Source organism: Canis lupus, chromosome 25, assembly GCF_011100685.1.
Source record: "Canis lupus familiaris isolate Mischka breed German Shepherd chromosome 25, alternate assembly UU_Cfam_GSD_1.0, whole genome shotgun sequence".
NCBI lineage: Eukaryota > Metazoa > Chordata > Mammalia > Carnivora > Canidae > Canis > Canis lupus.
Window position 1 is genome coordinate 51,081,359 of NC_049246.1, and position 26,140 is coordinate 51,107,498.

The window sequence follows — 26,140 nt, forward strand, 5'->3', positions numbered from 1 at the left end:
CTATTTTGGTTATTGTATTTTAAAATTATACTGTTTATATCTAGTTTCTAGTTCTCTTGTGAAATTCTGTATCTTGCCATCCACCTTCTTGAACACTGAATCACAGCTACTTTATTTATTTTTTTATCACAGCTACTTTAAACTCTGTGAACTCCGATATCTGAGTATTCAAGAGGGCAGAGAGGCATCGGTTTTTGTTTTATGTTCTTACCTGTGGGGTTTTGTTTTGTTTTGTTTTTGCCATATGATCCTATCTCCTGATACACCTGGTGATGTTGACTAAATGCCAAATATAGGTAAAAAGTTGTAGAAATGACGTGAGGATCTTGATGACGCTATTCTTCTTCCAGAGAAGATTCACCTTTGGTTCTGGCAGGCAGTGAAGGGAAACGACCCCGTAGTCCCTGGTTGGAGTGATTGAAGCCCGAGCTTCAGCTTTCCTGAGGGATGATCTATTCCCAGGTCGGCGCCACTACTGGGTGAAGCCCTGCGGGGATTGCCACTAAAGCCAGGATGCTCTTTAGGGCCCCTCTGCCATGATGGCTCTGAACTTGAGTTTTTGCTCCCCTGAGGCCATAGCACTGTCGGAAACTCTCCTGGGCTTCTCAATTTCTCAGGCCAAAATGTCTAAATCAGCAAATTCTGAGGAGAGAAGAGATGCCAGGTGGTGCCTCTAAGGTCTCGGCTCCCTAGTCCCCCCGCCTTGGCAGCTCCCTGAGGCCTCGTACAGATCCCTGTGCTAGGTTCTGGCCACACTCGTGTGGTGCTCTTGATGGAAGTGTTTGCGGCGCCTGGTCCTCTGCCCCCTCCTGCCATCGCTGGGTGATGTTTCCTGTCCCCTGGATGCCCGTGGCCCAGCCCAGGTCACCATCTGGGACAGCAGCGGGCTCTTCCCTGGGAATCTTCAGCTTCTCCATCGCGGCTATGGGAGCGGGGGCCCCTCTGCTGTGAAAACACCCACGTGCACCTCTGAGGCCCCAGCGGTCTCCCACCCACTCTCCTCCCCGTCTCGTCCCCCACGCCCTCTGCACAAAGTTGCTTCTTTTCTCTTGAACGCCCCTCACCTTCCCACTCTCTGCCAGACTGTCCCATCCCCCTCCCGTAGGTCACAGGCAAGAAACAGGCACTGGAGGAGCAGCTGGCCCAGAGCCTGCGGGACCAGGAGGCCCAGATGGACACTCTGCAGAGGGCCCTGCAGGAGAAGGAGGCTTTGTCTGAGGAGCGGACCCAGCTGCTGGCCAAACAGGCGGCCCTGGAGAGGCAGGTCCAGCTCACAGCTGCGGAGGCAGCTGACCTCAGGTACCCAGGGCCCCACCAGCAGGTCGTGTCCACGTGGCCTCCGCCCTGAAGAGCCTGGAGTGCGGCAGGGGGGCGGGCACTCACTCAGCAATAGCTGAACAATTCTGTCCACATGGGAGAGAGGCTGGGAGTGAGGGGCAAACACAGAGCCCGGGTAGGAGGAGCATCTAGGAGTGAATCTGGTGAGAGCCCGGGGATGGGCCTCCTGAGCAAGGTGGCCACGCTGGCCAGACAGCAGGGAATCAGAAACCCAGTTCGGACCAGCAGAAGGAAGACCTGGAATGTCTTGCTCATGGATCTAAGAAGTTCAGGGTACACATGGCTTCAGGCCAGGCTGGATCCAGGGGCTCCCACAGTGCTGTGAGAATCCTGCCTGTCCCTGCTCAGTGCTGCTTAACTCCGGGGGTTCTGTTCCCAGGCAGGCTCACGGCGAGAGGGGTGGTGCCCACTCCAGGCTCCCTCCTTCAGCAGACAGCCCTTTCTCCCCACAAAGCCCCCAAACTGAGCCACTTGATGTCCCTGAACCAATCCTGGGAGTTGCTGGGCTCAGGTTGGCAGGCTGGGTCAGGTCCATCCCCGAAGCCAGGGGCGGTGCCAGCCCCGGGGAACCGGGAGGTCGAGGGCAGGGGCAGGATGAGCTTCAAAGACCGTCAGGCGCCACTTCCGGAGGACACGAAATAGGCACTTGTGGGCGAGAACAGGGGGCGCCTGTGGCCGTTGCCCGGTGAGCTGAGCTCGTCCCGTGGCCTCCGTACCTTCCTGCCACCAAACTTGCGGGCTCCCTTGGGAACACCCAAGTATTTTTGTAGAAAAGATTTCCTCCTGGAATTCCGGAATCTGGGGTCACGAGAACCCTTCGAGTCCCAGGTCCTTAAACATCCTCGCAGACAAACCTCTTTTGCAAATGAAAGCTGGCGGAGAGATTGGAGCAGGGGGTCCCTGCCTGCCGCCCCCTCCCGGCCGGGGCCTCCGCAGCCCAGGATCCTCCCTCCAGCCGCAGCCCTGATGGCTGGGCCCGGGGCCTCTGCACACGGCAGGCCTGTGGCCCACACAGAGCCACGTGCTCCTGAAACAGCCCTTCACGATCACCAGCCTGAGCTTCTGGCCACAAGACTGCTCGGGGCCTGCCCTGAACGCACGCACGCCTGGCGCACACGGCCCCTCGCACACACGTGTGTGTCTCTCCAGCTCTAACGAGCTCCCGGGGCGTGCTGACAAGCGCCAGGTGCAGGAAGTCCTGCTGCAGCTCCCTGCTTCTCCGGGGGCACCGGGCCGGGATCTGGGAGGAGGTGGGTTCAAGGCACTCGAGGGACCGTTCCCCGCAGCAGGGAGGGGGTCACGCAGATGGGGGGTGGGGGGGACGTGGGGTGCTGGCGAGGACGGGGAGGAGATGCCAGGCGTTGAGGTTTCCGGGCTCTGCGGGCATCAGGGAGCCCTAGAGGGTGTCCGTGTGCCGTACCCCCCGACAAGGTGGCAGCGGGGGGCAGGGGGCTGTGGGGTCCCCATGGCCCAGGCCCTCCCTGGCCCGTCCACGTGGGTGGGGCCCTGTGTGTGCCCCCCGAGCGCACGCAAGTGTTTGTGGGGTATGCCCCGCGTTGTCCCCTTCCTCCCGCATCACCCAGCACAGGGCCCGGCCCACGAACACTTGGAACAGGCCCCTCGGCCGCCTGGTGACTGGCAGCCGCTTGCCTGGCCTCGCACGACTGCTTCAAGCCCCTCCGTCCCCTCCAGAGAGGAGTGGCCGCCGGGAGCTGCGGGAGCTGCGCCGACACAGGACTCCCCGTGCACACACGTCTGTGCGCGTGCACAGGCAGGCAGGGGCGTTTGCACGCCCGGGATCACGCCGCGCGCGGGCGGCTCCGGCACCTTGCTTCTCGGAGGCAAGAGGAGAGAGAAGAGAGCTTCCTCGTCCTCAGTGACAACCCACTGGCTGGGCCGCCCTTGCCAGCATTCTGCGCTTCAGCAGCCCCGAGGCCGAGCCCGGCGCACGCGCTGCCAAGAGCTGCAGTGGGCGTCCTCGCACACGCCTCACGGGGCACGTGTATTTCTAAGGAACCGGCGTCTGGGAGTGGAATGGCTCGTTCTAAGATAAGCACTCTTTAAATTTTGAAATTTCCCAGCCTCCGCTCCACAAGGAAAATCGTCCTCACATCCTTGCCGACGTTGAATGTGACCATTACGTAAAGTTCTGTCGCTCTGATGCCGGGTCCCTCGAGCTCGTGGTGGTGATCGACTGTCCTAGGGCACTAGTCAGGTTGGGCAAGCTCTGGATGTTCATTGTCCCTTTGCGTTCTCTTTGTGAATAACCGTCATTTTTCTCGTTTTTCTGTAGGATCAGCTGACTTTCTGTCATTGATTGGTAGGAGCTCTTTGCATATGGTGGATATTAACTCTTTGTCCGTCTAGTGCAGATTTTTTTCTTCCAGTCTGTCCCTTGTCTTTTCAGTTGGTTTATGCAAGCTTTCCTGCACAACCATCACCTCGTCTTTAAGTGTGTTTACATTGCTGGCCTCTATTTTTGGCTTTTGGCTTTTGTGTCTTGCTTAAGAAGATCATATAATACCCTTTGTGTTTTCTTCCGACTATTTTTTTTTTTTTTGAGAAAGAGAGAGAGCTCGCGTGCATGAGCGCGGGGGAGGCAGAGGGGCAGAGGGAGAGAGAGAGTCTCAAGCAGGCTCCACGCCCAGCATGGGCCCGACCTGGGGCTCCGTCTCACGACCCTGAGATCATGACCTGAGCTAAAGTCAAGAGTCAGACACTTAACCGACGGAGCCGCCCAGGCGCCCCTCGACTGTTCTTATAGTTCTGAGTTGTTTATCTGTTGTTTGTTTCGTTTAACTTAATCCACCCGAAAGGTCATTTTGTGCTGAGCCTGATTTGGTTTTGAGATCAAAAAATGAATGAGATGTTCCGTTTATCTCCCGGTTTGCGAGCCGGGCCGCGCCCCACGTCTAGCGACGGGCCCCGCACCGTCCCCCCCGAAGGCCTGCCCGGCTGATGGCCGCTGTCTGCTGACTCCCTGCAGGGCCGAGAGGGACTCTCTGGAGAGCACCCTGCTTGACACCCAGCGGCTGTCGGGGCAGCTCCAGGCGGAGCGCGAGCAGCTGGAGGGCGAGACCCAGAGCCTGCGGCTGGCTCGGCAGACGCTGCAAGGTGCCCTCGGGGGGCTGCACGTCCACCCCCCCCGCCCCGTGGAGCTCAGCCCCCGAAGGAGGGAGGCTCCCGGTGCTGGGCCCGGGCACAAAGCTGGGCAGTGGCCGCAGGCTGAGCGTGGTGGCCCCCTGCCCGGCCCCCGTGCTCCCTGTCCAGCCCAGCCAGCCGTGGGTGGGCCTGACCACGGGCAGTACAAGGTGACAACTCGGGACATTGCAACGGGCCCAGGGCGCTTGTCGCCGCCGGCTCTGGCAGCGTCCTCGAGCAGGTGTCCCTCCAGCGCGCCGGCCCTCCGCAGGGAGCTCATGAGGGCCACGAGGGGTTCCCACCGCGGCGCCGTGCGGCCAGTCCCTGATGCGCCTGTCACTCTGCAGTGGAAATGCAGCAGCTGAAAAGTGCCTGGGAGGTCCAGGAGACGAAGCTCCAGTGGGACGTGGGGCGGCTTCAGCGGCTAGTGGCCCAGCAGGAGCGGGAGGCGCAGCTGGCGCTGGAGAGCCAGGCACTGGCCCACCACGAGGACCTGGCGCGGCTCCAGAGGGACAAGGTCTGCTTCCGTTGGGCCCTCGGCTGCCTGGGCACCTCCCAGGAGCCCACCGTGTCCCGTGAAACAGCAGACCTTGTGGTGGGGGGCCTGGGAGAGACCAGGAGAGAGAGGCGCCCCCGCCGTGCCAGGGCCGGGGCCAGGGGAGGCCTCCCCAGGGGTCGCGTGAGCAGCCCAGGGCCTGGGGCATGGGTGCCGCCTGGGTCCACTCAGACCCCCGCAGCAGAGGCCAGGCCTGGGGTTGGCTGACCTGCTGCAGTCTGCGGGCCGGGAGCACCCCCGCCGGAGCTATCCCGCTGGCCACAGGCCCCCCCACTCTTGTTTGACACATCACACATGTTGTGAGTGTGGAGCTCGGGGGAGGTTTGGGAACCACTACGTGCGGGGGGGCACCCAGCTCTTGCTTTGGTACGTAGCTGACTGGAGTGGACAACCCCGGGGACCCGTCCTGCCCTGCTGTCCCATGAACCAGGTCTCACTTGGGACCCGCTGGCCTCGTATGTCCTGACCACGCAGCCTTCACTGCCTGTCCCTTTGCATCGGCCCAGGAGACGCTGAGTCTGTCTCTGACAGAGGAGAAGGAAGTGGCAGCTCGCCGGTTGGAAGAGGAGAAGAAGCTGGTAGCAAAGAATGCAGCCAAGAGGGAGGCTCTGAAGGAGGAAATTCAGACCCTGAAGCATGAGAGGGATGAGAGTCTCCTCCAGCTGGAACACGAGATGCAGCAGGTGATGGGGGCTGTGAGGCAGAGGGAACCCACACATCCACTCCTCACGTCAATCCTTCTCCCACCCAGCAAGAGGCCTATGAGGGCAACCTTTCTGGGTCACTGCTATTGCAGCTCTGGTCTTCCTCAGCAGTTCTGGTGGACAGAGATCCACCCGCCGACTCATCCATCCAGCAACCCACTCATCCACCCATCCATCAACCCATCCATCCATCCATCCATCCATCATCCATCCATCCATCAACCATCCATCCATCGATCCATCGATCCATCCATCCATCCATCCATCCATCCATCCATCCATCTCTCCACCCACCAATCCATCCATGTACTTGACTGTCCCTCCACTCATTTGTCCACCATCCATCCCTTCGCCTGAATATCCATCCTTCTATCTCCACACCCAGCCGTCCTCCCACATACGTGGCCATCTAGCCACATACCTCATTTTCCATTCACATACCTGACCATACACCTATCCATCAATTTGCTTAAACATCATCCAACCATCCACACACCCGACCATCATCCAGTCATAGGACCGTCCGTGTCTGCAGCCAGTCCCTTGACCATCTGTTTATCCTCTCACTTCAACATCCTTCCCACACCCTCAGCTGTCCCTCCATATCCACCATCCGTCCCTGTGTCTGACCACCCATCCCCCTGACCAGCCAGCCGGTGTGTGGAGACCTGGCTGAGTGGAGGCACGGAATTTGGGCCATGGCAGTGAGAAGGCCCACGGACCCCACTCGGGACAAGGGCTGCCTCTGGCTGATGTGGGATCAGGGACACAGCATGTCCTGGCGGGGGCTTTAGCACCCGGCTCTGCGGCAGCCTCTCCTTCAAGAGGCCCCCGGTCCTCACAAGCACCCCTGCCCCCTGCTGCCAGGCCCTGTCGCTGAAAGAAGCAGAGAGGAGGCTGCTGGAGGAGGAGCTCTCCCGGGCCTTGCAGGAGCTGGAACAGGTGCGGCAGGAGGCCCAGAGCCGGCACGAGCGAGCCGAGGTGAGCCCTGGTGCCCAGGCCAGGCACGGAGCACCCGGCCTGGCACCTGCACTGCCCAGCACCCCCTTCCTGCCCAGTCCCAGGGACACAGCCCCCTGTCCTGCCCCCCGAGCCTGGACTCCCCCAGGGACCGGCCGGGGCTCCTGCTGGGAGGAGACACCGTCTTAATGGGAAGGAGAGGCCCAGTGAGCCAAGCCGGGTGGGGGTGCGAGAGCCAGGCCCTGCTCCCCAGCAGCAGGCCCGGCCAGAGCGAGGCCGGAGCCAGGAGGGCCCTGGGCCGCAGGTGACCTGCAGCAGAGCCGAGCAGCACCTGGGCTGGGGTCCCAAGACACCAGCACGGCCCCGGGAGGAGGACGCCCCCGAATGTGCGGGAGGCGCCTGGGGGCCGCTCGTGGCCGCCAGAGGAGAAACCCAGGCCGGGAGGCCCGTGCTGTGCCGAGGCAGGCGGTCCCGGGGGTCCCGGCCGAGCCAGGACACAGGCTTCCCCAGCCTTGAGGGTGGGGTGAGGCTGCCTGGGACGACCAGGGGGACGGGCAGCGGCTGCCAGGGCGCCGGTGGGGGCAGTGACCCTGGGGGCACTGGGCCTCCTCCCCGTGGCTGCACCCGCTGCTCCATCTGGTGCCCCCCATGTGGCCGACGGGGAACAAGCCCCCCAGGTGCGGTGGCCGGAGCGAGGTGCGAGGAGGGCACAGGGAGTGGTCTGCGGGGGAGCAGCACCCCGGGGGGCTGGCACTTCGCACACCCCAGGTTCCAGGGGGCCGCGGCCAAGCCAGGCCAGCACCCGTCCTCCTGCGCCGCCTGCGTCCTTCCTACTCCATTACCCCTGCGCTGGGTCCAGGGGACCTGTCCCCACCTGCTCCCTGGTGCGTCCCCAGCCCCGAGGTCACAGGCTTCACTTCTCCACCGGTGCTGAAGTGGCCCAGTGAGCCAGCGATTGAGCGTGTGGACAGGACACAGGACGCTGGGCCTCGAGGAGGGCGGCCCCGGGAGGGGGCCGAGGCCCGTCCCTGGGGCCCCGCGCGGCAGGACACGGGGTTGCCGTCAGGCCTCGGCTGCCAGGGGGCCTCCGCACCCCCAGGGCTGCCTGACGTGGTCACTCTGAGCCGAGCTGCCCGCAGGGTCCAGGCACCCACGCTGCTCTGTCCCACCCCAGGCCGGGGGCAACGGGGCCGTGGGGGTGCCCTCCCTCCTCCCATCCTCACCGAGCTGCCCCCCAGCAGCCCCCGCCACCCGGGGAGCTGACGCCCAGCTTGCCCTGGCGCTGGCTCGGAGTCCCCGCCGGACGGGGTGGCCTGCCAGCCGGGCGCTCCCTCGGCCACCTTGGCGTGAGGGTGCAGGTGACAAGCCCTGGGGGGCGCAGGGAGAGGCCCACCCAGGAAGGCCTGTGGGTGACACAGAAAGCGGCCTGGCAGGTGGAGGGCCCCACCGCCCCCACAGGGGCTCCCCGGGGGCCCCACCCAACTGGCTGCCGGCGACGGCCGTGCACAGGGCGGGGAGGTGCCCGTAGGATCCAGGCAGTGGGGCTGGTGGGTGCCCGAGGGACCCCGCACAGGGCCAGAGCCGGGGGCGGGTGTCCTGGTGAGGAAGCGGGGGGCCTCAGGTGCTGCCTTGCAGACAAGGAGAGCCGCCAGCACGGCTGCCCGGCCCGGGGCGCAGGGGACCCCACCTCCCACCAGCACCCCCGGGCCTGCTGGACGGGGTCCCCCCGAAGGCTAAGGCCCCGCAGAGCAGACTCGAGTCCGGGGGACTGTGTGGCCGCCTGAGTGTGGTGGCGGGGCCTCCACGGGGCCCCTGTGTGCACCGGGACGTGGGCACGGGCCTGACTGTGGCCCTAGCTCCCTGCTCGCCCCCCACCGCCGCGGCTTGGGGCCAGGGGTCCGCCTGTCTTGCCCCCCCATGCACCCCAGCAGCCCCCCGAGGCCACCGCCTGCCGCTCCCTCCAGGCCGCCATGGGCGCCACGGACGCGGAGCTGAAAGCCCTGCAGGCCCAGTTTGAGGACGCGGTCGCCGCGCACCAGAGGGAGGCCGCGGCTCTGAGCGACAGTCTCCGGGAGGTGGCTGCAGAGCGAAGCGACACCAGGAGAGAAGTGAGGGGGTGCTAGGGGAAAGGGGGTGCCAGGGGAAGGGGGGTGTTGGGGGAAGAGGGGGTGTCAGGGGAAGAGGGGTGCAGGGGGGAAGAGAGGGTGCAGGGGGGAAGAGAGGGTGCCCAGAGAGAAGTAAGTGGTGCTGGGTAAGAGGAATGCCAGGGAGAAGAGGGGGTGCCGGGGGAAGAGGGGGTCCCCAGAGAGAAGTGAGGGTGCTGGGGGAGAGGAGGGAGGCCCACCCATCCTGCTACCCCCCACCATCCAGACCCCCCCACCGGGAGGAGCCCCGGGGCAGTGGTGCTGGCCAGGCTGGGCCTGCGCAGCGTGAGGTGCGGGCCCCTGGGACGGGGTGCTGGGGTGGAGGGGCCGAAGTGTGGGGGTCCCGTGGGGTTTCCAGGGGCGGCCAAGCGTGGACTCGGCCAAGGCCCCGAGGTGGACACGGGGTCCCCAGGAGCCACGTGACAGTGTCCCGCGGGGGTGGGGGCAGGAGGGCCAGGCCGCGCAGCAGGCAGGCGACGGGGAGGTGTTTGTGAGGGGCTGTGACAGGGCCTGGGGAGCCCGGGGGGGGGGGGGGGGGGGGGGGGGGGGGGAGGGGCGGCGGCGCCCAGGTGGGGCGTGAGGACCCGGCCCCCAGGCCGCCCGGGCCCGGAGCCAAGGCGAGCGCTGCGGGAGCCCAGGGGAGAGCGGGGAGGGGGGCCCCCCGGGGCAGCCCCGGCGGGGGTAGGGGGGCACAGAGCGTGATTCAACATGACAGGCTGTTTACTTTGGCCCCCAAAGAGAAAGGTCTCCTTTCAACAGATTTCAAAGTCAGGCCGGTCAGCGACCACACGGGGAAGCAAAATGAGATTTAAAACTAGGGGCTGCAGCGGGGGCGCCAGGAGACGGGGTGGGGGGGGAGGGGCACGTTTGCTCTGGCGAGGTGAAGGAAGAAAGTGCGGGCCCCCCGAGAAGGTCAGGTTCCCAGAGAGGGGGCCCCTGGAAGGAGGGGAACCCCCAGAAAGGAGGGAACCTCAGAAAGGGGGGTCTCAGAAAGGAGGGGAGCCTCAGAAAGGAGGGAACCCCTAGAAAGGCGGGGAACCCCCAGAAAGGAGGGGGCCCCTGGAAGGAGGGAACCCCCAGAAAGGAGGGGCCCCAGGAAGGGAGTGGGGGAGCAGGGGGCTGAGCGAGGAGGCAGGAGGAAGCCAGGGAGCAGCAGCACTGAAGAGCCTCCCAGGCGCCAGGCTGGCCCAGTTGCCATGGAAACCGCACCGTTTTCACAGCCTTTAAACTGGAGGAAGGTCCAGGCTTCTCACAGCCCCGCCTGAGGTCCACACGCGTGTGCACGCAGGCACATGAGCACACCCCACGGTTCACACACGTGCACGTCCCTGACCGTGTGCGCGGGATGCACACGCGTGCACTTATGCGTGGATGCAACACCCGCAGGGGGGCTCACCTGGGTGCTGCGGGGCGCACGCCGTGTGCGGCAAGTCGCACACGCAACCCCACGCGCTCACGCGCACGCAGGGCATGCCTGTGCACACACGCGCGGCGTGCACGCCCGCACACACGCGCAGATGCACACGCTCACGCGTGCACGCCCGCACACCAAGCACACACGTGCGCGCTCGCACTGGCGCCCAGGCCAGAGCCCGGAACCGCCCGTCCCCGGCTCCCCTCGGCTGTGCGGAGCCCTGGAGCCGCCTCCCTGCAGGAGATTTCAAAAGACCCTGTTTATACAATTTCTAGTAAAGAAATAATTATTATAATCACATTAAGTGATTTGGCTGTAAAATTCCTGTAAAGAGGATGGCTGTTCTCCCGGGGCGCGGGGCCGGCGGGGGGCTCGGGCTTTGTTGTGCTTGTTTTCATCTCCGCCCTGGGAAGTGGAAAGAGCCTCCTTTCTGCGGGGAGGGCCTCGCGCTGCTCCTTGACCCCGCGCGGATTTTTGCTGAGCTCTGCGGAAACTGCTCCCCACGGTCGTGGCTCCCACATGCGGGGGGCGGGGGGGCGAGGAGGGGCTCGGGCCCTTCCCAAACAGAACAACAAGAGCCGCGGGGGGACGCGGCAGCCGGGCTGGCCGGGGGCCTGGACGCTGCCGCTGGAACGGCCAGCAGCGTGGGGTTGGCTCTTGGCAGACCAGCGCCTGACACTGCTCGGAATTCCTGTGGCTTCCCCTCCCGGCAAGGCCCTCTCCCCTGGGGCGGGCGGCAGCCCCACGGAGGGCCCTCCAGAGGCAGGCGGGGGCGGGCGCCCCCGGGGCGGGGACGGGGTGGGGCCCCCGGCCCCGCGCCTGTGCTCCTCCGAACCCGAGTCGGATGCGTCCCATTCGGGGCCTGGAACGGGTCCGACGGGGACAGGGGCCGCGACTCACACCCACGGCCCCCACCCCTGGCCCGGCCTGCGGGGCCGAGCCTTGAGACCAGGGTGGATGTGGAGCCTGCCCACCGTGCCCCGGGGGCCTCTGCTGCCCCCCCCTTGGGTCAGGAGCACTGGACCCCGAGCACTCAGGAGACAGTGGGAACCTGCTGCCCGAGCAGTTGCACGGCCTGGTCCACACTGGGCCTTCTGAGGGCCGTCGCCAGAGGCCCCCGCTCCCCGCCACCTCCCGTACGATGGGAACCGGGGCCCACGCGACTGGGTGTACCCACCACCACGCAGGGGTCGGGAGCCCAGGCCACTGGTACCGCCAGGGTGGGCAGCGGCCCCAGTGCCGCATCATCATGGACGCAGAGGGCGGGCACCAGGGGACAGCAGCAGGGCAGGCCGTCAGGACCTGGGTGGGGACAGTGCACATGTGCGGGCAGAGCCATGACCCATGTGGTCCCCGCTGACCAGTGAGCAGGGCCCGGGGGAGCCAGGCCACACCAGGGGCCAGGAGGGTCCGAGTGTCTCCTCCCTGGGCCCCGGGACCAGCCCCCATGAAGCCTCAGTGGCATGAGGAGAGGTGACCCCCAGGTGGGCACGTCCAGGTTAGCTGCTGCTCCTCCAAGCACTTGGGGACACAGGGCGAGGGGCTACATCGGTGCTGCGGACCAGAGCCGGGCAGCTCCACGCCCCGACCCCCGCCCACGCCCCTGACCCTGGCCCCAGCGGCCGCACAGCCACATGCTCCTCCCCCAGGCCGAGCGGCTGCAGGCCCAGCTGGACGAGGCCCGGGAGGCGCTGGCCGTGCTGCGCCGGGAGCTGCAGGGCCGCGAGGAGAGCGGCGAGGGGCTCCGCAGGGAGGCCCTGGAGGCCCGGCGGGCGCTGGGGGACGAGGCCCGTGAGAAGGACGTGCTGCGGCGCTCCAACGCTGAGCTGCGGGCCGCCATCCGCAGGGCTGAGCAGGACCGGGCCAGGTAACGGCCCAGCGCAGGGGCGCAGCCCAGAGGCGAAGCCCGCGGACGCGGCGGATCCTCGACGAGGGCCGGATGGTGGGGCGGGCTCAGCTGCCCGGCGGGCGCCCACACGGGCGGGAAGGCCGGGATCCCAACAGGGGCAGCCCCGCCCTCAGCGACTGCCCATCTCGCAGGCCTGCCGGTCCCGAGTGGCCAGCAGGGCACGGCCGAGGGCCGGGGAGCAGAGGAGGCGGGGCCTGGTCCAGGGCCGGGGGTGCCCCATGGGGGGGCGGCGAGGCGAGAACGGCCGCCCTCACGGGGTGGGGGGCACAGGTGCCAGGCCGCGCTGGACGTGCGTCTCCGGGTGTGTGGCTGCAGAGACAAAGGCAGGGGGAGGGCCCCGAGGGGCACGGCCAGCTGGGCTCCGGGCCTCGGGAGACAGACCCCGGGCGGCGGGCGGCGGGCGGCGCGGGCTGGGCCCACCGGGACACTCTGCTCAGCTTCCAGAGGGCCAAGGAAGAAGGGGAGCAGAAGCTGCTGGTGCTGGAGGAGGCCCGGGCCGCGGCGCAGAAGGAGGCCTGGGAGCTGCGGGCCAGTCTGAGGGAGGTGGAGCGGGCCGAGGCCGACGCCCGCCGGGGGCTCCAGGAGCTGGGCAGGCAGGTGAGGGCAGCCACCGGGCCCGGCCCGCGGGACGTCGCCCCCACCCCGGGGCCCCCGGGCCGCAGCGAGGGGCTCGGGACAAGGCCGTGCTGCTGTGCCCCTGGAACACTGTCCCCGCACGGCCACCCCGGGGCCCGAGGACGGCGGCACCGCTTGCCAGTCTGCCTGCCACTCGGGCTGCGTGCTGAGGTCCCTGAGGTCCCCGGGGTGCAGACCCCGTTCAGAGGTGGGGCCCTGACGCCCCTGGACTCTGGGGGGCCTTTCCAGGCGTCCACAGCCGTGTCCAGGGCTCATGGACGCCCTGTGGAGGCTCCCGTTGTCCTGTGCGCCCCGGAGCCGCCGTCTCCTGCACCTCCCTCCTCCCCCACGGCCTCCCGTGAGGAAGGTTCGAGCACCGTCCCTCTCAGAGGAGGCCACGGAGGCACAGAGCCGTGCGGGGGACCAGGTCCCCGTGAGCCGGGGTCCCCGGGAGCCCAGAGCAGCGCCCCGCTGCCCCAGCCCGCTGCTGGCCCTCGAGCAGTCAGCTCCGGGGGTGGTCTCAGGGCACCCCCACCTCCCGCGCCCTGCGTGCAGCCGCTGCCCACTCGGAGGGCTCCCTCCCTGGGACACGTGAGCTGAGGCTGGGGTCCAGCGGGGCCCCCGGCCACCCCATCCGTGCCGCCCACCGTCACAGGTCAACATGCTGGAGGCTGAGAACCGGAGGAAGAGCCAAGAGGTGAGCCAGCTGCAGGCCCGGGGCGCCCAGGATGCCGAGCGGCAGCAGCAGAGCCAGCGGGAGGTACAGCAGCGGCAGAGGCTGGCGCCGAGGCCCAGGCGACCCACGAGGGCGCCCCGGGGGGGGAGGTGGGGGGCGGAGCGGCCCAGAGGAGGCCCCAGCCTGCCAGAGGGGTGTCGGTCCCAGGCGAGGCCGGGACCAGGGGTGCACGGCAGACGGGGCGGCCTGAGAGGAAGGACAGGATGGGCTGCTGTGGACAGACGGCGGGGTCAGGGAGGGCCCTCGGCGCCTCAGCCGGGCTGCCGGAAGGGAGGGGAGGGGAGGGGAGGGGAGGACCAGTGGGGGGGGTGGCTGCAGTGAAGCAGGAGGGAGAACGGCCCGGGCCCGGCGAGGCAGGGGAGCGGCCACCCGGGGCCCCGCGTGTGCAGGGAGGCCACGGGGCAGCCAGCGGCGATCACCCACCGCGCCGGCCGCAGAAGCCTGTGGTGGTGTGTGGGGCACCCCGAGGCTCCCGGCCCCAGGCTCAGGGTGACGCCGGCCCTGCCCTCGCTACCGCAGGCCCCAGGACGGGGCTGGCCAGAGGGGACCCTGGAGGGCCCCGGCAGGGACAGCCTAGGGTCACGGCTCCACCCGGCTCCGGGCTCCCTCGCGCCTCCGCTGCCCGCCAGGATGTGTGTGCTCCGGGGCCCGTGCCGAGGACGGGGCGCGGGGCTCCCTCGGCCTGGACGGGGCGCGGGGCCGGGCGCAGGGCTGAGGCGGGCGGCTGAGGGGGGCTTCCCGTGCCCCGCAGGTCCTGAGGCTGCGGCAGGAGCTGGCGGAGGTGGAGGCCGGCGCCGAGGCCCAGAAGCAGCAGCTGGAGGAGCGTCTGCGCCAGAGCCGCGGGGCCGAGCGGAGCCTGCGGGCTGAGCTGCGCTCGGTGTCCGGGAGGCTGCGGCAGGCCAGCGGCGCGGCGGAGGGTCTGCAGGCTCGCCTGGACGAGGCCTGCGGCCGGCTGTGCAGGCCTGGAGCAGGAGCTGGCCCGGGCGGAGGCTGCCCGGCGCGACTCGGAGGGCCAGCTGCGCCGGCTCTGGTCCACGCTCCGCTGCGGCCTGGGGCTCCAGGGACACGGCCCCCCAGGCTCCCCCAAGCCGCCCGGCCTCCCGGGGAAAGGTCAGTGTCCTCGGTGGTGCAGGGGCTCCTGTCCAGGCTCCGCGGCCCACCTGGGGCACATGGCGAGGGGGCTGGTCCCCCGGGCTCCCCCGGGCTCCCCGCGGGTGGGGACAAGCAGAGAGCCGGGGGCCGGGACACCTGCGTGTGTCACCAAGTCCCCGCCACGTCCCCCCGCCGTCACTGTCCCGCAGGCTCAGACAGCAGCCCGGGCCGCTCCCCGCGGCACAGGGCCAGCTCCCCCAGCCGGGCCGGCTCACCTCCCCGAGGGCCCTCGCCTGCACCCGGGGACCACAGCTCGGCGGTGGACGTGGCCTCTGTGCGAGACGCCCTGAGGGACTTTGTGCAGAGGCTGCGGGATGCCCAGAGGGAGCGGGTAAGGGAGTGGACAGGTCACGCGGGGGGCTCCCGTCGGCCGGCCATCCCAGGCGTGCTGAGACCCTGGCAGGGCCTGCGGGTCACGGGCACCTAGGTGTCAGACTGGCCTTTGGGTGGCATGACACATAGCAGCGAACCCCACCGTCCCTCCAAACTGGACCCGAAGCCCAGGGGGCCCAGGGGCCTCTCTTCCTCCGAGGGGGCGGCAGAGCCCCTGGCGCCAGGCGCCGTCGGACACCCCCTGGGGCCCAGGTCAGCGCACCCGAGCCCCCCAAGCCTCCAGCCCGACGCCCCGGACCTCCACCCCCGCCAGGCTGCCCCCTGACCTGGGTCCTTCCGCCCAGGATGACTGGCACCTCCAGGTGCTGAGCCTGAGCCGCCAGCTGAGAGAGGCTGAGAGCGCGCGTGCCCAGGCCCAGAGCCACGCGGGGCAGCTGCAGACGGCGCTGGCAGAAGCGGAGGAAGGTGACCTCCCGTCCCTCCCGCCCCCGAGGGTCGCGGTGGGGGGTGCTCGGCCACCTCCCCAGGGCCCCCGAGGGCCTCACCCCTGGCTGCTGCAAGTGCGGGGTCCTGGGAGCTGCTCGGGCTCGGGCGGGGGCGGCGGCTGGCTGGGAGCTTCCCGAGCAGTGGCTTCCGCATCACAAGGGCGTGAAGCCCAGGGACCCTGCGGGGCCCCAGGCCCTGCTGCCCCCCGGGCCACCCTCACTTCCTCCCTCAGGGCCTTTGCGCTGGCTGTGCGGGCCTCCTGGGACCCTCCTCCACAGACAGTCATGAGGCCGGTGGCCCCTGTGGCCTCACAGAGCGCCCCTGCCCTGCGGGCCACCCCCACGGCATTCCTGTCCCCCTCCCCACGTTGGCCCGTCTGCCCCAGAGGGTGGGTCTGGGGCCGCGCACAGTCTCGAAGGAGGAATGTCTGTGGAAGGAAACAAGGTGGGAGAGAAGGAGAAGCAGGCGGAGGGAGCCGGGACCCCAGCCCCAGCCCCAGGGATCCTTGAGGTTCAAGTGGGAGGGGCAGGGATTGTCGGGGGGCCTCTGCAGCCCCAGCGTCTAGGTGTCGACAGCGAGCCTGTTCCCCGGCCTGAGCTCGGGAGCCACGCAAGCCCGTTTGTCCGCAGCCTGGCGCCAGGCGGAGGGTGAGACGCGCACTGCCCAGGCGGCCCGCGCCCTGCAGGAGGAGGTGCTGCACAGGCTGGACGCGGAGCACCTGGCGAGCAGGCGGGCGGCAGGCCGGGAGAGGCGGAGGTTCCAGGTGGGGCTTGCGGGGTGAGGACCTGGGGACAGGGCGGGGAACGAGGAGGACCACTGTGGAGGCAGAGCGGGTGACATGGCCTCCAGGGACAGGGTGCCCACAGGGCGCATAGGGGTGTCCAGGTAGGGCTGTCCCGGGGTGCTCCCCTGGAGGGCTGTCCGGGGGTGCTCCCCACTGGTCTGCAGGCTGGGCACTGGGTCCAGGGCAGCGAGGGCCTCAGGCAGGGTGACCTCTGGCCTCCCCGGCCGTCCACCCTTCTGTGGCCACATGCGGGCCTTCGGTGACACGGGCCCAGCCCCGGAGCCCCCGTGGGGTCATGTCGATGGTGAGCAGGACAAGTTTACTGTGTCACCCAGACACGGACGGAGGTTACACAGGACCAATTTGGGTAAATGTCCCCACATATGCGCCTGTGCTGTGATGGTGGCCTCTGGTCCCTTTCAAGTGAGGAGGCTGGGCCGGTGGAGGTGGCCGCCTGGACGGGGCGCCCAGCAGCCCCGGGGTAGGGCTGGGATGGGGAGCAGCCGGGTCTGGGCAGCTGAAGCTGCCAGGCTGCCATTTCCAGAAAGTTCTTGGAGGCCCCGGAGGCATGGGGATCAGCAGGCCAGGGGGGAGCACAGGCCCCCCAGGGGCGTGTTGGAGAATCGGGGTCCCCGGCCCCACCCCGGAAAGATGGTGGGAGCAGCGGAGCAGGGGGCTGAGTGGCCTGGCACTGCGAGGGGTGGGACCGGGCCAGGGAATCCCCGGGAGCTGGGCCGCCGGGAGACGCGGGGGACGCCTGGGCCCGGGCTGGAAGGCCGGACGACCCAGCGCGGGGCCCAGCAGATGTGGCTCCGAGAAGCCGGGCAGGTGGCGGAGTGACCCCGACGTCTACGCAGTCGCCCCGCGCTGGGTCGTCCCCCGAGCTCGGCATCCCTAGAGTGACGCTGGATTTGCGTGAGGATTCGGGGCCGCACGTGCTGCCGTCTCCAAGCGTCCCGGGTCCCCGCGTTTCCATGGCGTGTCCTTCAGAATCTGAAGTTTCTCGGGCCCTGCGACGTTCCGCAGCTGCCACCGCGTGTCCCCAAGCGCAGCCGCCCCTCCCCCCCCCCCCCCCCCCCCCCCCCCCCCCCCGTTCCATCCCCATCCCACCTCGAGTCTCTGCCTTTTCCAAGGGAATTTATCCCCCTTACGAGCTGTGCGGTCACCTCCGGGCTCTGGTTTGCTCCGATTGCTGACTGGAGGCTTGAGGCTTCCTCGTGGCTTCCATTCTGTCCCTCTATTTTAGGGTCGTTTGCTCTCCGTCCCCCTCCACGGGGGTGGGCAGCACGTGTGACCGCGAGCGTGGGGCTGCGCCGTGCTCAGGGGACCCCTTCTCGCAGCCCTCCCCCCGCGCCCATGTCCCCTCCGCCCTGCCCCGTCCAGGCTGCCCCGCCTGCACCTTTCTCCTAAGTGCCCCGGTGGGGGTCCCTGCAGGGCCTGCCCCCGATTTTGAACCCCGCCCCCCGTGGGCACACCCCGGGGCTTTATACTGCACGCACTGATGGCGCTCCCCGTCAGTGAGCCCCATCCCTGCAGGCAGCAGCCCCACGGGGTCCGGGGGGCAGTGGGTTCCGCGTCTCCCACCCCTGCCTGGGCTTCTCGTCGGCTCTCACCAGGCTGCCGCGGCAGCAGGACCCTCACGCGGACCCTCACGCACCGCTGTCCCCGTGCCAGCAGCCCGGGGGCCTCCGGGGGTTCATCCGGCCCACCTGGATAACCTCGGGCGGTGGCCCCTAATTACACCTGCGAGGTGCCCGGGTGTCTCGGGCAGTCCTGGGGCCGCCCGCCCCCGGGCCCCCACCCTCTGGAGGGCCTGTGTCTACCTAGATTCCCCTGGTGGTGGCCCCATGACCTCATCCTCAGATGGGCTCAGGGAAGGCGAGGGGGTTGTGGGTTGAGTTGTTCCCCCACGGGGGAGGCCAGACGGGTGTCCCCTCTGCGACTGTACCTGTGCCTGCAGCCCCGTCTGCTCGCGGAACCGAATCTGTCTTGAGCCGATGCTGGTCATTTCCACGTAAAAACGCCCCTTCTCCGCGCACTTCCCATCCTTTTGTCCTGAAATTCGGGCAGCCCAGCCCTGCCCTCCGGTCGCCCGTCCTCCTTGCCCCGCGGTCTCCCGCCTTCTCGCCGGCTCCGCGGCCCGGGAGCTTGGGCCTCCGTCCAGGGCCGCGCGTCATCGAATCCCCATCTCCACGCCCGGGTCGGTCCTCGCATCCCCAGTCTCGGTTGTTCCCGCTCCGGCTCCCCGCCCCGGGGCCCCTTCCTGAGCGGGCGCGAGCAGCTTCTGACACCTGTTCCCACGTCGTGCAGCCACTCTGTTCTCTTCCCATTCGAGACCCTCAGATCTGATCCTGGGTCGACTGTCTCTTTCGCCACCACTGGCTGTGACTGTCGGGATCTCTCTCCTCTGCTCGGCCTCAAAGAAGGGGGTCTGGTCTTGCTCGGAGCCGGGAGTGGAGAGGACCCCCTGGGGCTTCACGTGTCCCTGTCCAGATGCTTCCAGCTGGAACTGAAAGACAGAAAGGGGAGCCCTGGGGGCCGTGGGGACTGTGGGGACCGTGGGGACCGTGGGGGCTATAGGGACCCTGGGGGTCATGGGGGCCATAGGGGCCGTAGGGATCCTGGGGGCTGTGGGGACCCTGAGGGCCATGGGGACCCTGGGGGTCATGGGGGTCATGGGGGTCGTGCGGGACGTGGGGGCCCCGCAGGGCAACAGAGGCGGCAGGGAGCGACCCGAGGTCTCCTGTCCTCCGCGGGGAGGGTGCAGGCTCCGTCCTCGGGCCAGCTGAGCTGCGTGGCGCCCCCTCCTTGTGTGTGGCACCTGCCCGCGGGGCGGCTGGGGCTCCGTGAGATGCCGGCGTCCCTTGCCTCCTGCAGCCCCGGCTGAGTCAGCGCCCCTGTGGCCCCACACCTGGGGACGCTGGTCACACCTCGCCACCCGTGCTGGGCCCACATTCCCCGGGACTCGGAATCGGCCGCCAGTGGGCAAGCGCGGGTGCTCAGATCCATGGGCAGCGCGTTTAGCCGCGGCGAGAATTCTGGTACTTCCGTCCTGCGGCCGTGGGTCTGTCTGCCTCCGTGTCGCGCGAACCCCCCGAGTCTCTGGTCTCCAGCCCGAGGACGGTTTTCCCAATTTCTGTGCCCGGGGCATGGAGGTGGGCGCCTGGGAGGGGCACCCCGATGCACGGCAGGCCCCGAGGGCCCAGGGCCAGCCTCCCCGCGCCCAGGTCAGGTGCCGGGCCCCCCGCGCAGGCCGAGCCGGGTCTGCGGGGACACGAGCGCTTTCACTTTCGTGCGCCGGGTTCTCCCCCCGTTTCACGTGAACCGTTGAATGCGTTTGTCAAGAGAAACTTAATTAAAAACATATTTTTCTAATTAAATGGTAGGCTGTGCTATGCAAACAGTGAGATTCTTGTTCGAGAGCAAATCCCTCCCTGTTTCCAGGGCCCCCTGGGAATCCGGAGGATCAACAACGCGGAAGGGGCCCGGACGTCAGGACACGCGCCCCACGCCGCTCGGGGTCCTGCGGGCAGCGGGCAGTGGGCGGCCCGGAGCGAGGGGGCGCGGGCCCACAGCCGGAGGGGGAGGGGCGGCGGGCGGTCAGGGCCAGGCCACGGCCCCGGGCGAGAGGGGCCCGCCCGTGGACACCGCCTCCCGCCGGGCGCCGGGCTTGCCTCCCCCCGTGGGCAGCCGGCAGCTGGGCCCTCCGTCCTGCACGGTTAGAGGCATCGCCGGGGCCGCCCCGCCGCGCGTTTCCCTCACGCCTGTCGTCCCACCTGCGGTTGGAACCGTTTTCTTCCTGAGACCCTCTCTTCTTCCCACCCGGGGCCCTACCTGGTCTCGGCGCTGCAGATCTGTCGCTTTCTCTGAGCCCGACCTGCCAACAGTTCGCCTGGTTTATTGGTCTCTTCAAAGAACCAGCTTTATCTCTCCCGTCGTCTTCGCCCACGATGACTCCTTTAGGGTTATATTAATATCCTCCTTTGTTGTTGTTGTTGTGATTTTCCTCATTCCTTTAAAAAAAAAAAAAAGATTCTTTTTATTCATTCGTCAGAGCGAGTGGGCATGAGCGGGGCGGGGGCAGAGGCAGAGGGAGAAGCAGGCCCCCCGCGGTCACGGCCTGAGCCCCAGGCGGACGCCTCCCCGACTCAGCCACCAGGCTCCCGCCCTCGTTTCTTAAACCGAACAAGCCATGGATTTACGTCCGGGCGTCCTCTCTCAATAGAGGGCTCGGTGTGACCCCATTTTCCCTACTGGGGGTTCGGTGTGTGCACCACGGATTTCCGACGTGAATTTTTTTTTTTTTACCAGTTTTCGAGGACTTTCGGTTTTTATTTCCTAACGCGAGGGTTACTGAGAAGATCGGCGACGGGTTTGTGCCTCTCCGGTTGCTGCGTCCAGTCTTAGTGGGGACGGGGTGAGGCTCGGGGACAGTCAGGACCTTCCGAGCAGCTTCCGGGGGGATGTGTCTATGCTCCTGGCTCCTCGCAGGTTGGTTGTTGGTTGCTGGGCTCTCCCGTTTGGGTTTCGTCTATCTTTAATGGACTGTGTGGAGGGAAACGGGCAAGCTGGTTGCCGAGTCTACAGAGAAGGAGAGATGTTTGAGGCTTTTAATGGAAATTTTGAAAAGCAGCAGCGAGGCTGATGATAAGGCGAGCACGGCCGAAGGGGGCGCTGGGGCGAGTGGACGCGAGTGGCGTGCGAGGGTCTGGGTGAGCCCCGACCCCGGGCTCCCGGCCGAGCTCCGGGTCCCCGACGTCTGAGCGCTGCCCGCTGGGGTCTCTCCCAGGACCAGCCCGAGGCCCCTGGAGCGCAGGCCCCGCGCGGGGCTGGAGTTGGCGCCTTCCCGCCGCCACGTGGACCCGCAGGCGAACCGGGTGTGCGAGGCCGACTGGCCCAGCCCATGCCTCGCACGGCCTGTGGGCTCCGAACCGTGGCGACGCAAGGAAGGACACTAACTCGGAGGCGCACCGGGTGACGCTGGCAGAGGGCACGCCGTCCGATGATGCCGGTTAATGTGAATTCCGTAAAAGCTGAGTCATTACGAGAGGAGCCTGATGCTTCACATAAGTGGCCTGGGCCTCTTTAAAATACCATGAAATATTTAAGCCATATTTGAAGGAAACCTCTGCTTTTCTCCTGGAAATGTGCACAAACAGAAAATGGTGGTTTCCGAACTTGCAGGGAAGGGCGAAACCTTGCGGCTTTTGTCCCCACTGTCCGCTTCTAAAGTCCGAGAGCACCAGACGAGGAAGCCCGTCCCGGCTCTGCCCACCGGCCCCTCGCCAGGGGCTCAGTCCTCTCCCTGCTCCGAAGTGGCCTCCCCCATTGGCGGGCCCCGTGCACCCCAGCATTTGTCATGGCCGAGTGACAGACGGACGGGACGCAACTGCTGCGAATGCTGTGCTTGTGGTCCGGATGGGCCCCCGAGGGCTGGAACCCGTGTGGTCATCGGGGGAACCCATAGCTTCGGGCCTCCCTCTTGCACCCTCCCCACCCCTCCCCCAGCCCTGCTCCTGGGAAGAGCGCCCTCCCCCCCCACAGATGTGCAAACTTCATCAGCAGCACTTGTCACATCCAGAGGATCCCTTTGGGGTCTGGGTGTGCCGGCCTCTTGGGGCACTGCACGGAGGGGTCAGCCCTCGGCCAGCCTTCGGTCCTCCTGGGCAGCCGCCTCGTCCTCCGCCCTCTGCTGTAGCATCCACTGGGCTGGGACCTGTCTCTCCCTCCGCCCCGGCCATCGGAGGCTCTGTGACACTGTCCCCCACATCCAGCCCCTCAAGGCTGAACTCTGGGCCTGCAACCCCCTGCCCACCCTCCCGTCTCGGTCAGCGGGTCCTGGACCACCCAGCGGAGAGGCCACCACCAGCTCCCCAGCCCCCACACGGCCCCCCAGGCTGTCTCCAAATTCCCACTCGTGTTCTTCCGCTTTGCCCGCTTGAGCCTGAGCTACCACGGGCTCCAGGGTGGACACCCCAGGACCCCCCCAGCACCCCAGCTCCGCCTTCCTGCTCAGCCATCGAAGCACCAGCAGGTGTGATCCCTGGTTTTCCAGGAAGACACTGGCCACTTCCCACCAAACACTCAGGGGCAGGGCTGTGTGTTCCTAGGTGGACTCGTGCGGGCTTGTGTGTGCGTGTTTGCTCATCAGACTTCCCCAGGCCCACGGTGTGTGCTCCAGGACCCAGGGGACCCAGCAGGCGCCGTCGTCCTGGGGGCGGGGTCAGAGCCCGGGGTGACAGGGAGGATGGCCCCAGGGCCGAGAGGACAGGGGGCAGCGCCCCGAGCAAGGAGCCGCTAGAGGCTGGAGAGTGAGCAGGGCAGGGGCTCAGAGGAGGTGGCGGCCGAGAGCCGCTGCAGCCTCAGGACGATGAAACGGCACAATTCGACACGCAGACTGGGGCGTGCGGTCGGGCCACCCCGTGGAGCACGCCTGGGGACAGGAAAGGGAGGGCCACGGGTGCCCGAGTCATTGACCACGGCTGGGGCAGGCTGAAGCAACAGGGCCAAGGATGGTCAGGGGTGGGTGAGTGGGTGCGGGGGGAGGAGGGCCCGCGCTGTTTGAGCCTGGGGTGTCGGGTGCCTGTGGGGCAGGGAGCAGTGTCCTGGGACGCAGGCTGCTGGGCCCACGGTGGTGGGACGTGCCGGGCAGGGGCACAGGTGGTGGACCTCAGAGGCTGCAGCTGGGGAGAGCGGGCCCGGGCCTGAGCTCTACAGGCTCTGAGCGCTTGGGGGACGCCCCGGCTCATCCCAGGGGGACGGAGGCCAGCTGCGTCCTGAGGCCAGCCCGGCCAGCACAGAGCGCCCAGGCGGAGCCTCTCGGGGTCCTGCACCCCAGGCCCCTGCCCACCGCGGCCACACCCTAAGCCGCCTGACCAGCACCTGCAGGCCCTGCCCCCTAGCACCCCCAGGCCGTGTTCCCAGGAGACCCCATGTCTTCCTCCCTAGGAGCAACTGGACGCGCTGCACAGGGCGCTGGGTGAGAGCCGGAGGCACAGCCAGGGCCGGGCCCGGCGCGGGAAGGGGCCGCAGGAGCAGGTGGCCCTGCTGGAGGGCGCGCCGGAGCCTTCGCGGCAGGTGAGGGGGGGAGGGGCGCCCCCGGCAGCCGCGGGCAGGTGTTCGCATCTGGAGCCTCCCAGACGCCATCCGACCGCCAGCGGACCGACGGGGAAACTGAGGCGGGAGGGACACCCTAGACGCGGGGTCGGCTGTGGACACGCAGCTCAGCGGGGAGAGCCTGGAGGCCCCGGCAGCCGCCTCCCCTCGGCAGGGCGGTGAGCGCGTGGGCAGGGGAGCAGGCGCCGAGCGGACGGGCCGGCCTGCAGGGGGAGCTCAGGGGGCTGCACGCGCGGGGGGCGGGGCTGCAGGGGCGTGGCCACGGCTGCAGGGGCGGGGCCTAGGTGGTGTGGGCGGGGCAAAGGGCGTGGTCACGGCTACAGGGGCGGGGGCGGGGCGGTGGCTACAGGGGGCGGGGCCGCGGCTGCGGGGGGAATGGGCGGGGCCGCGGCTGCGTGGGCGGGGTAAGGGGCGTGGCCACTGCTACAGGGGCGGGGGCTAGGTGGTGTGGGCGGGGGAAAGGGCGTGGCCACTGCTACAGGGGCGGGGGCTAGGTGGTGTGGGCGGGGGAAAGGGCGTGGCCACTGCTACAGGGGCGGGGCCTCTGTTGCAGGGGCGGGAAGGGCGGGGCCCCTGTTGCAGGGGCGGGGCCGCGGCTGAAGGGGGCGGGCGGGGCCGGGCCGGCTGCATCCCATGGGGGTGGACCTGCGAGCTGCGGGTGGCAGGAGGGGGGGGGGCAGCTCTGCACCTGCGCTGCCCTCTCCAAGCCCAGGGCCGCCGGCGCAGGTGGGGGACCCTACAGACACCCGCTCCCTTTGCTGTCCTTGGGGAGCAACACGGGTCACAGCAAAGGCCCAGCTCTGCCCCCAGTGTGTGAGCCACAGCCCCTGGGGGCTGGGTGGCCTGGCACCCGCCTACCCCTGGAGCCCCGGATCCTCTGGCTGGAGATGCCCGCGGCTCAGGAAGTGCCCCATACACTGGACCCGGCGACAGGGTAGCTCAGGGGCGCACAGTCGCCAAGGGGGAGCCGGGCTTCCACCCCAGAGGTCTCCACAGCGGGCAGGAGCGAGACCCGGAGGCCGGCAGCGACCGGGGGCCAGGACAGGACAGTGAGCCGCCCGGACACACGGGGAAAGGCGCGAGGCCCAGGGGCAGGGCCCAGCCCAGGCGCCCACCGGCCAGTGACTCGCGGGGCACACTCCCCAAGTGTGAGTGGATGCGGTCTCCGCGGAGGAAACACGCCAAAGTGAAGCTGCCCGGGTTGAACTGGGGGTGGGGCGGCCAGAGCATCTTCTGGGGCCCAGAGAAGGGAAAAGGGCCCCTGGAACAGGCCCCACGCCCACTTAAGGCTCTGTGGGCCCAGCAGCGGGAGTCTGCAGGCAGCAGGGCCTCCCCGCACATGGCCCCGCGGGCCGCTCCTTGGTCCCGGATGTGCCGCCTGGGCCCTGCAGGAACGGGGAGGGGACTGGGTGTGTGGCAGGTGCCAGCCAGGCTGTGGGCACGCGGTTCCGGCGAGACGCAGACTCAAGCAGGGAATATGGGGGAATCGGGCAACAGGGCAGTTTGGGGGCAGCCTTTGCTGGGCTCGTGACCCAGCGTCCGAGGCACCTGACCCTTCCAGCTCAGTGACCCCCTTACAAAGTGGGCAAGCAGGAGTCCCGGTTGCTGAGGTCTCAGCCGCGGTCCCCAGAGTAGGGTGGCCTTCCCAGGCTTCACTAGGACGAGGAGATGGGTGTGTCCTGCCGCCCTGGCGCCTGGCGGCCGTGACCAGGAACCTCAGTGAGCACGTCTGTGCCCCGTCTGGGCGAAGATCCTCGCCGCCTGTCCCCTAGAGTAGGGCTGACGCTGTGTGCGGGCACAGACATGGAGGGGCCCAGGGACCAGACCTGCCGGTCAGCACAGGTGTCTGCACAGGGCTGCAGCCCCTCCCACCGCAGCGCAGGCCTGCGGAGGTGTGCAAGGTGTGCACAGTGTGTGAGGTGGGTGGAGATGTGCGCGGGGGGGAGGTGTGCAGGGGTTTGTGATGTGCTGGGTGTGCATCGGTGCAGGGTGTGAGGGGTGTGCAGGGTGGGTGGAGGTGGGCGAGATGTATAGAAGTGTGTGAAGTGGGCAGAGGTGTGCGAGGTGGGCAGAGGTGTGCAAGGTGTGCGCGGTGTAAGAGGTGGGTGGAGGTGTGCAGAGTTGTGTGAGCTGTGCGGGCTGTGCAGGGTGTACGAGGTGTGCAGAGGTGTGTGAGCTGTGTGGGGTGTGCAGGGTGTGCAGAGGTGTGCGGGTGTGGAGGTGTGCGAGGTGTGCAGGGTGTACGAGGTGTGCAGAGGTGTGCGGGTGTGCGGGGTGTGTGGGTATGCGGGGTGTGCAGGGTGTGCAGGCGTGCAGATGTGCGGTGTGCACGAGGTGTGCGAGGTGTGCCAACACGCCCCCCCCCGCCTGAAGGGAGCAGCCCCGGAATGGAGGGCGTTGGTCGCTCGCGGCCGTCAGGGCAGCAGTGTCCGGCCAGGGCCTCTCGGGGCGCCGCAGACCCAGGCCCCCCCAGCTCGCCTCCACTCCCCCTGCTCACCGACACCTGCCCAGAGTGCCTTAGGCGGGGCTGGCTCACAGGCGAGGGTCAGGGCGCCACGCAGGCCAGGCTTGGCCTCAGCGCCCCATCGTCGCCGGGGGTGAGCGGCGGGCGGCGGGTGCCCAGAGCTCACACTTGGGAGGACGGAGGCGCCGGCGCAGCCCGCGGTCAGCAGCGGGGAGGGCAGAGCAGGCGGGACGGACGGTGCCGTGTCCAGAGCAAGACGCACAACCAGGGGCAGCCAGGTCCCCCTGA

The 26,140-nt window shown here is 68.1% G+C and overlaps 1 protein-coding gene across 1 annotated transcript in view; it reads left to right on the forward strand.

Moving 5' to 3' along the window:
• The window catches only part of CROCC2 (ciliary rootlet coiled-coil, rootletin family member 2), a 49,661-nt gene that overhangs the window by 19,349 nt on the left and 4,172 nt on the right, over positions 1-26,140 (forward strand). Inside the window, 16 exon segments of the mRNA XM_038573039.1 lie at positions 1,106-1,299; positions 4,325-4,452; positions 4,827-4,996; positions 5,542-5,718; positions 6,607-6,720; positions 8,664-8,807; positions 11,907-12,124; positions 12,604-12,763; positions 13,437-13,541; positions 13,577-13,606; positions 14,269-14,472; positions 14,474-14,627; positions 14,819-15,000; positions 15,347-15,467; positions 16,118-16,251; positions 23,221-23,349. Coding sequence (XP_038428967.1) covers positions 1,106-1,299; positions 4,325-4,452; positions 4,827-4,996; positions 5,542-5,718; positions 6,607-6,720; positions 8,664-8,807; positions 11,907-12,124; positions 12,604-12,763; positions 13,437-13,541; positions 13,577-13,606; positions 14,269-14,472; positions 14,474-14,627; positions 14,819-15,000; positions 15,347-15,467; positions 16,118-16,251; positions 23,221-23,349 — 2,364 coding nt within the window.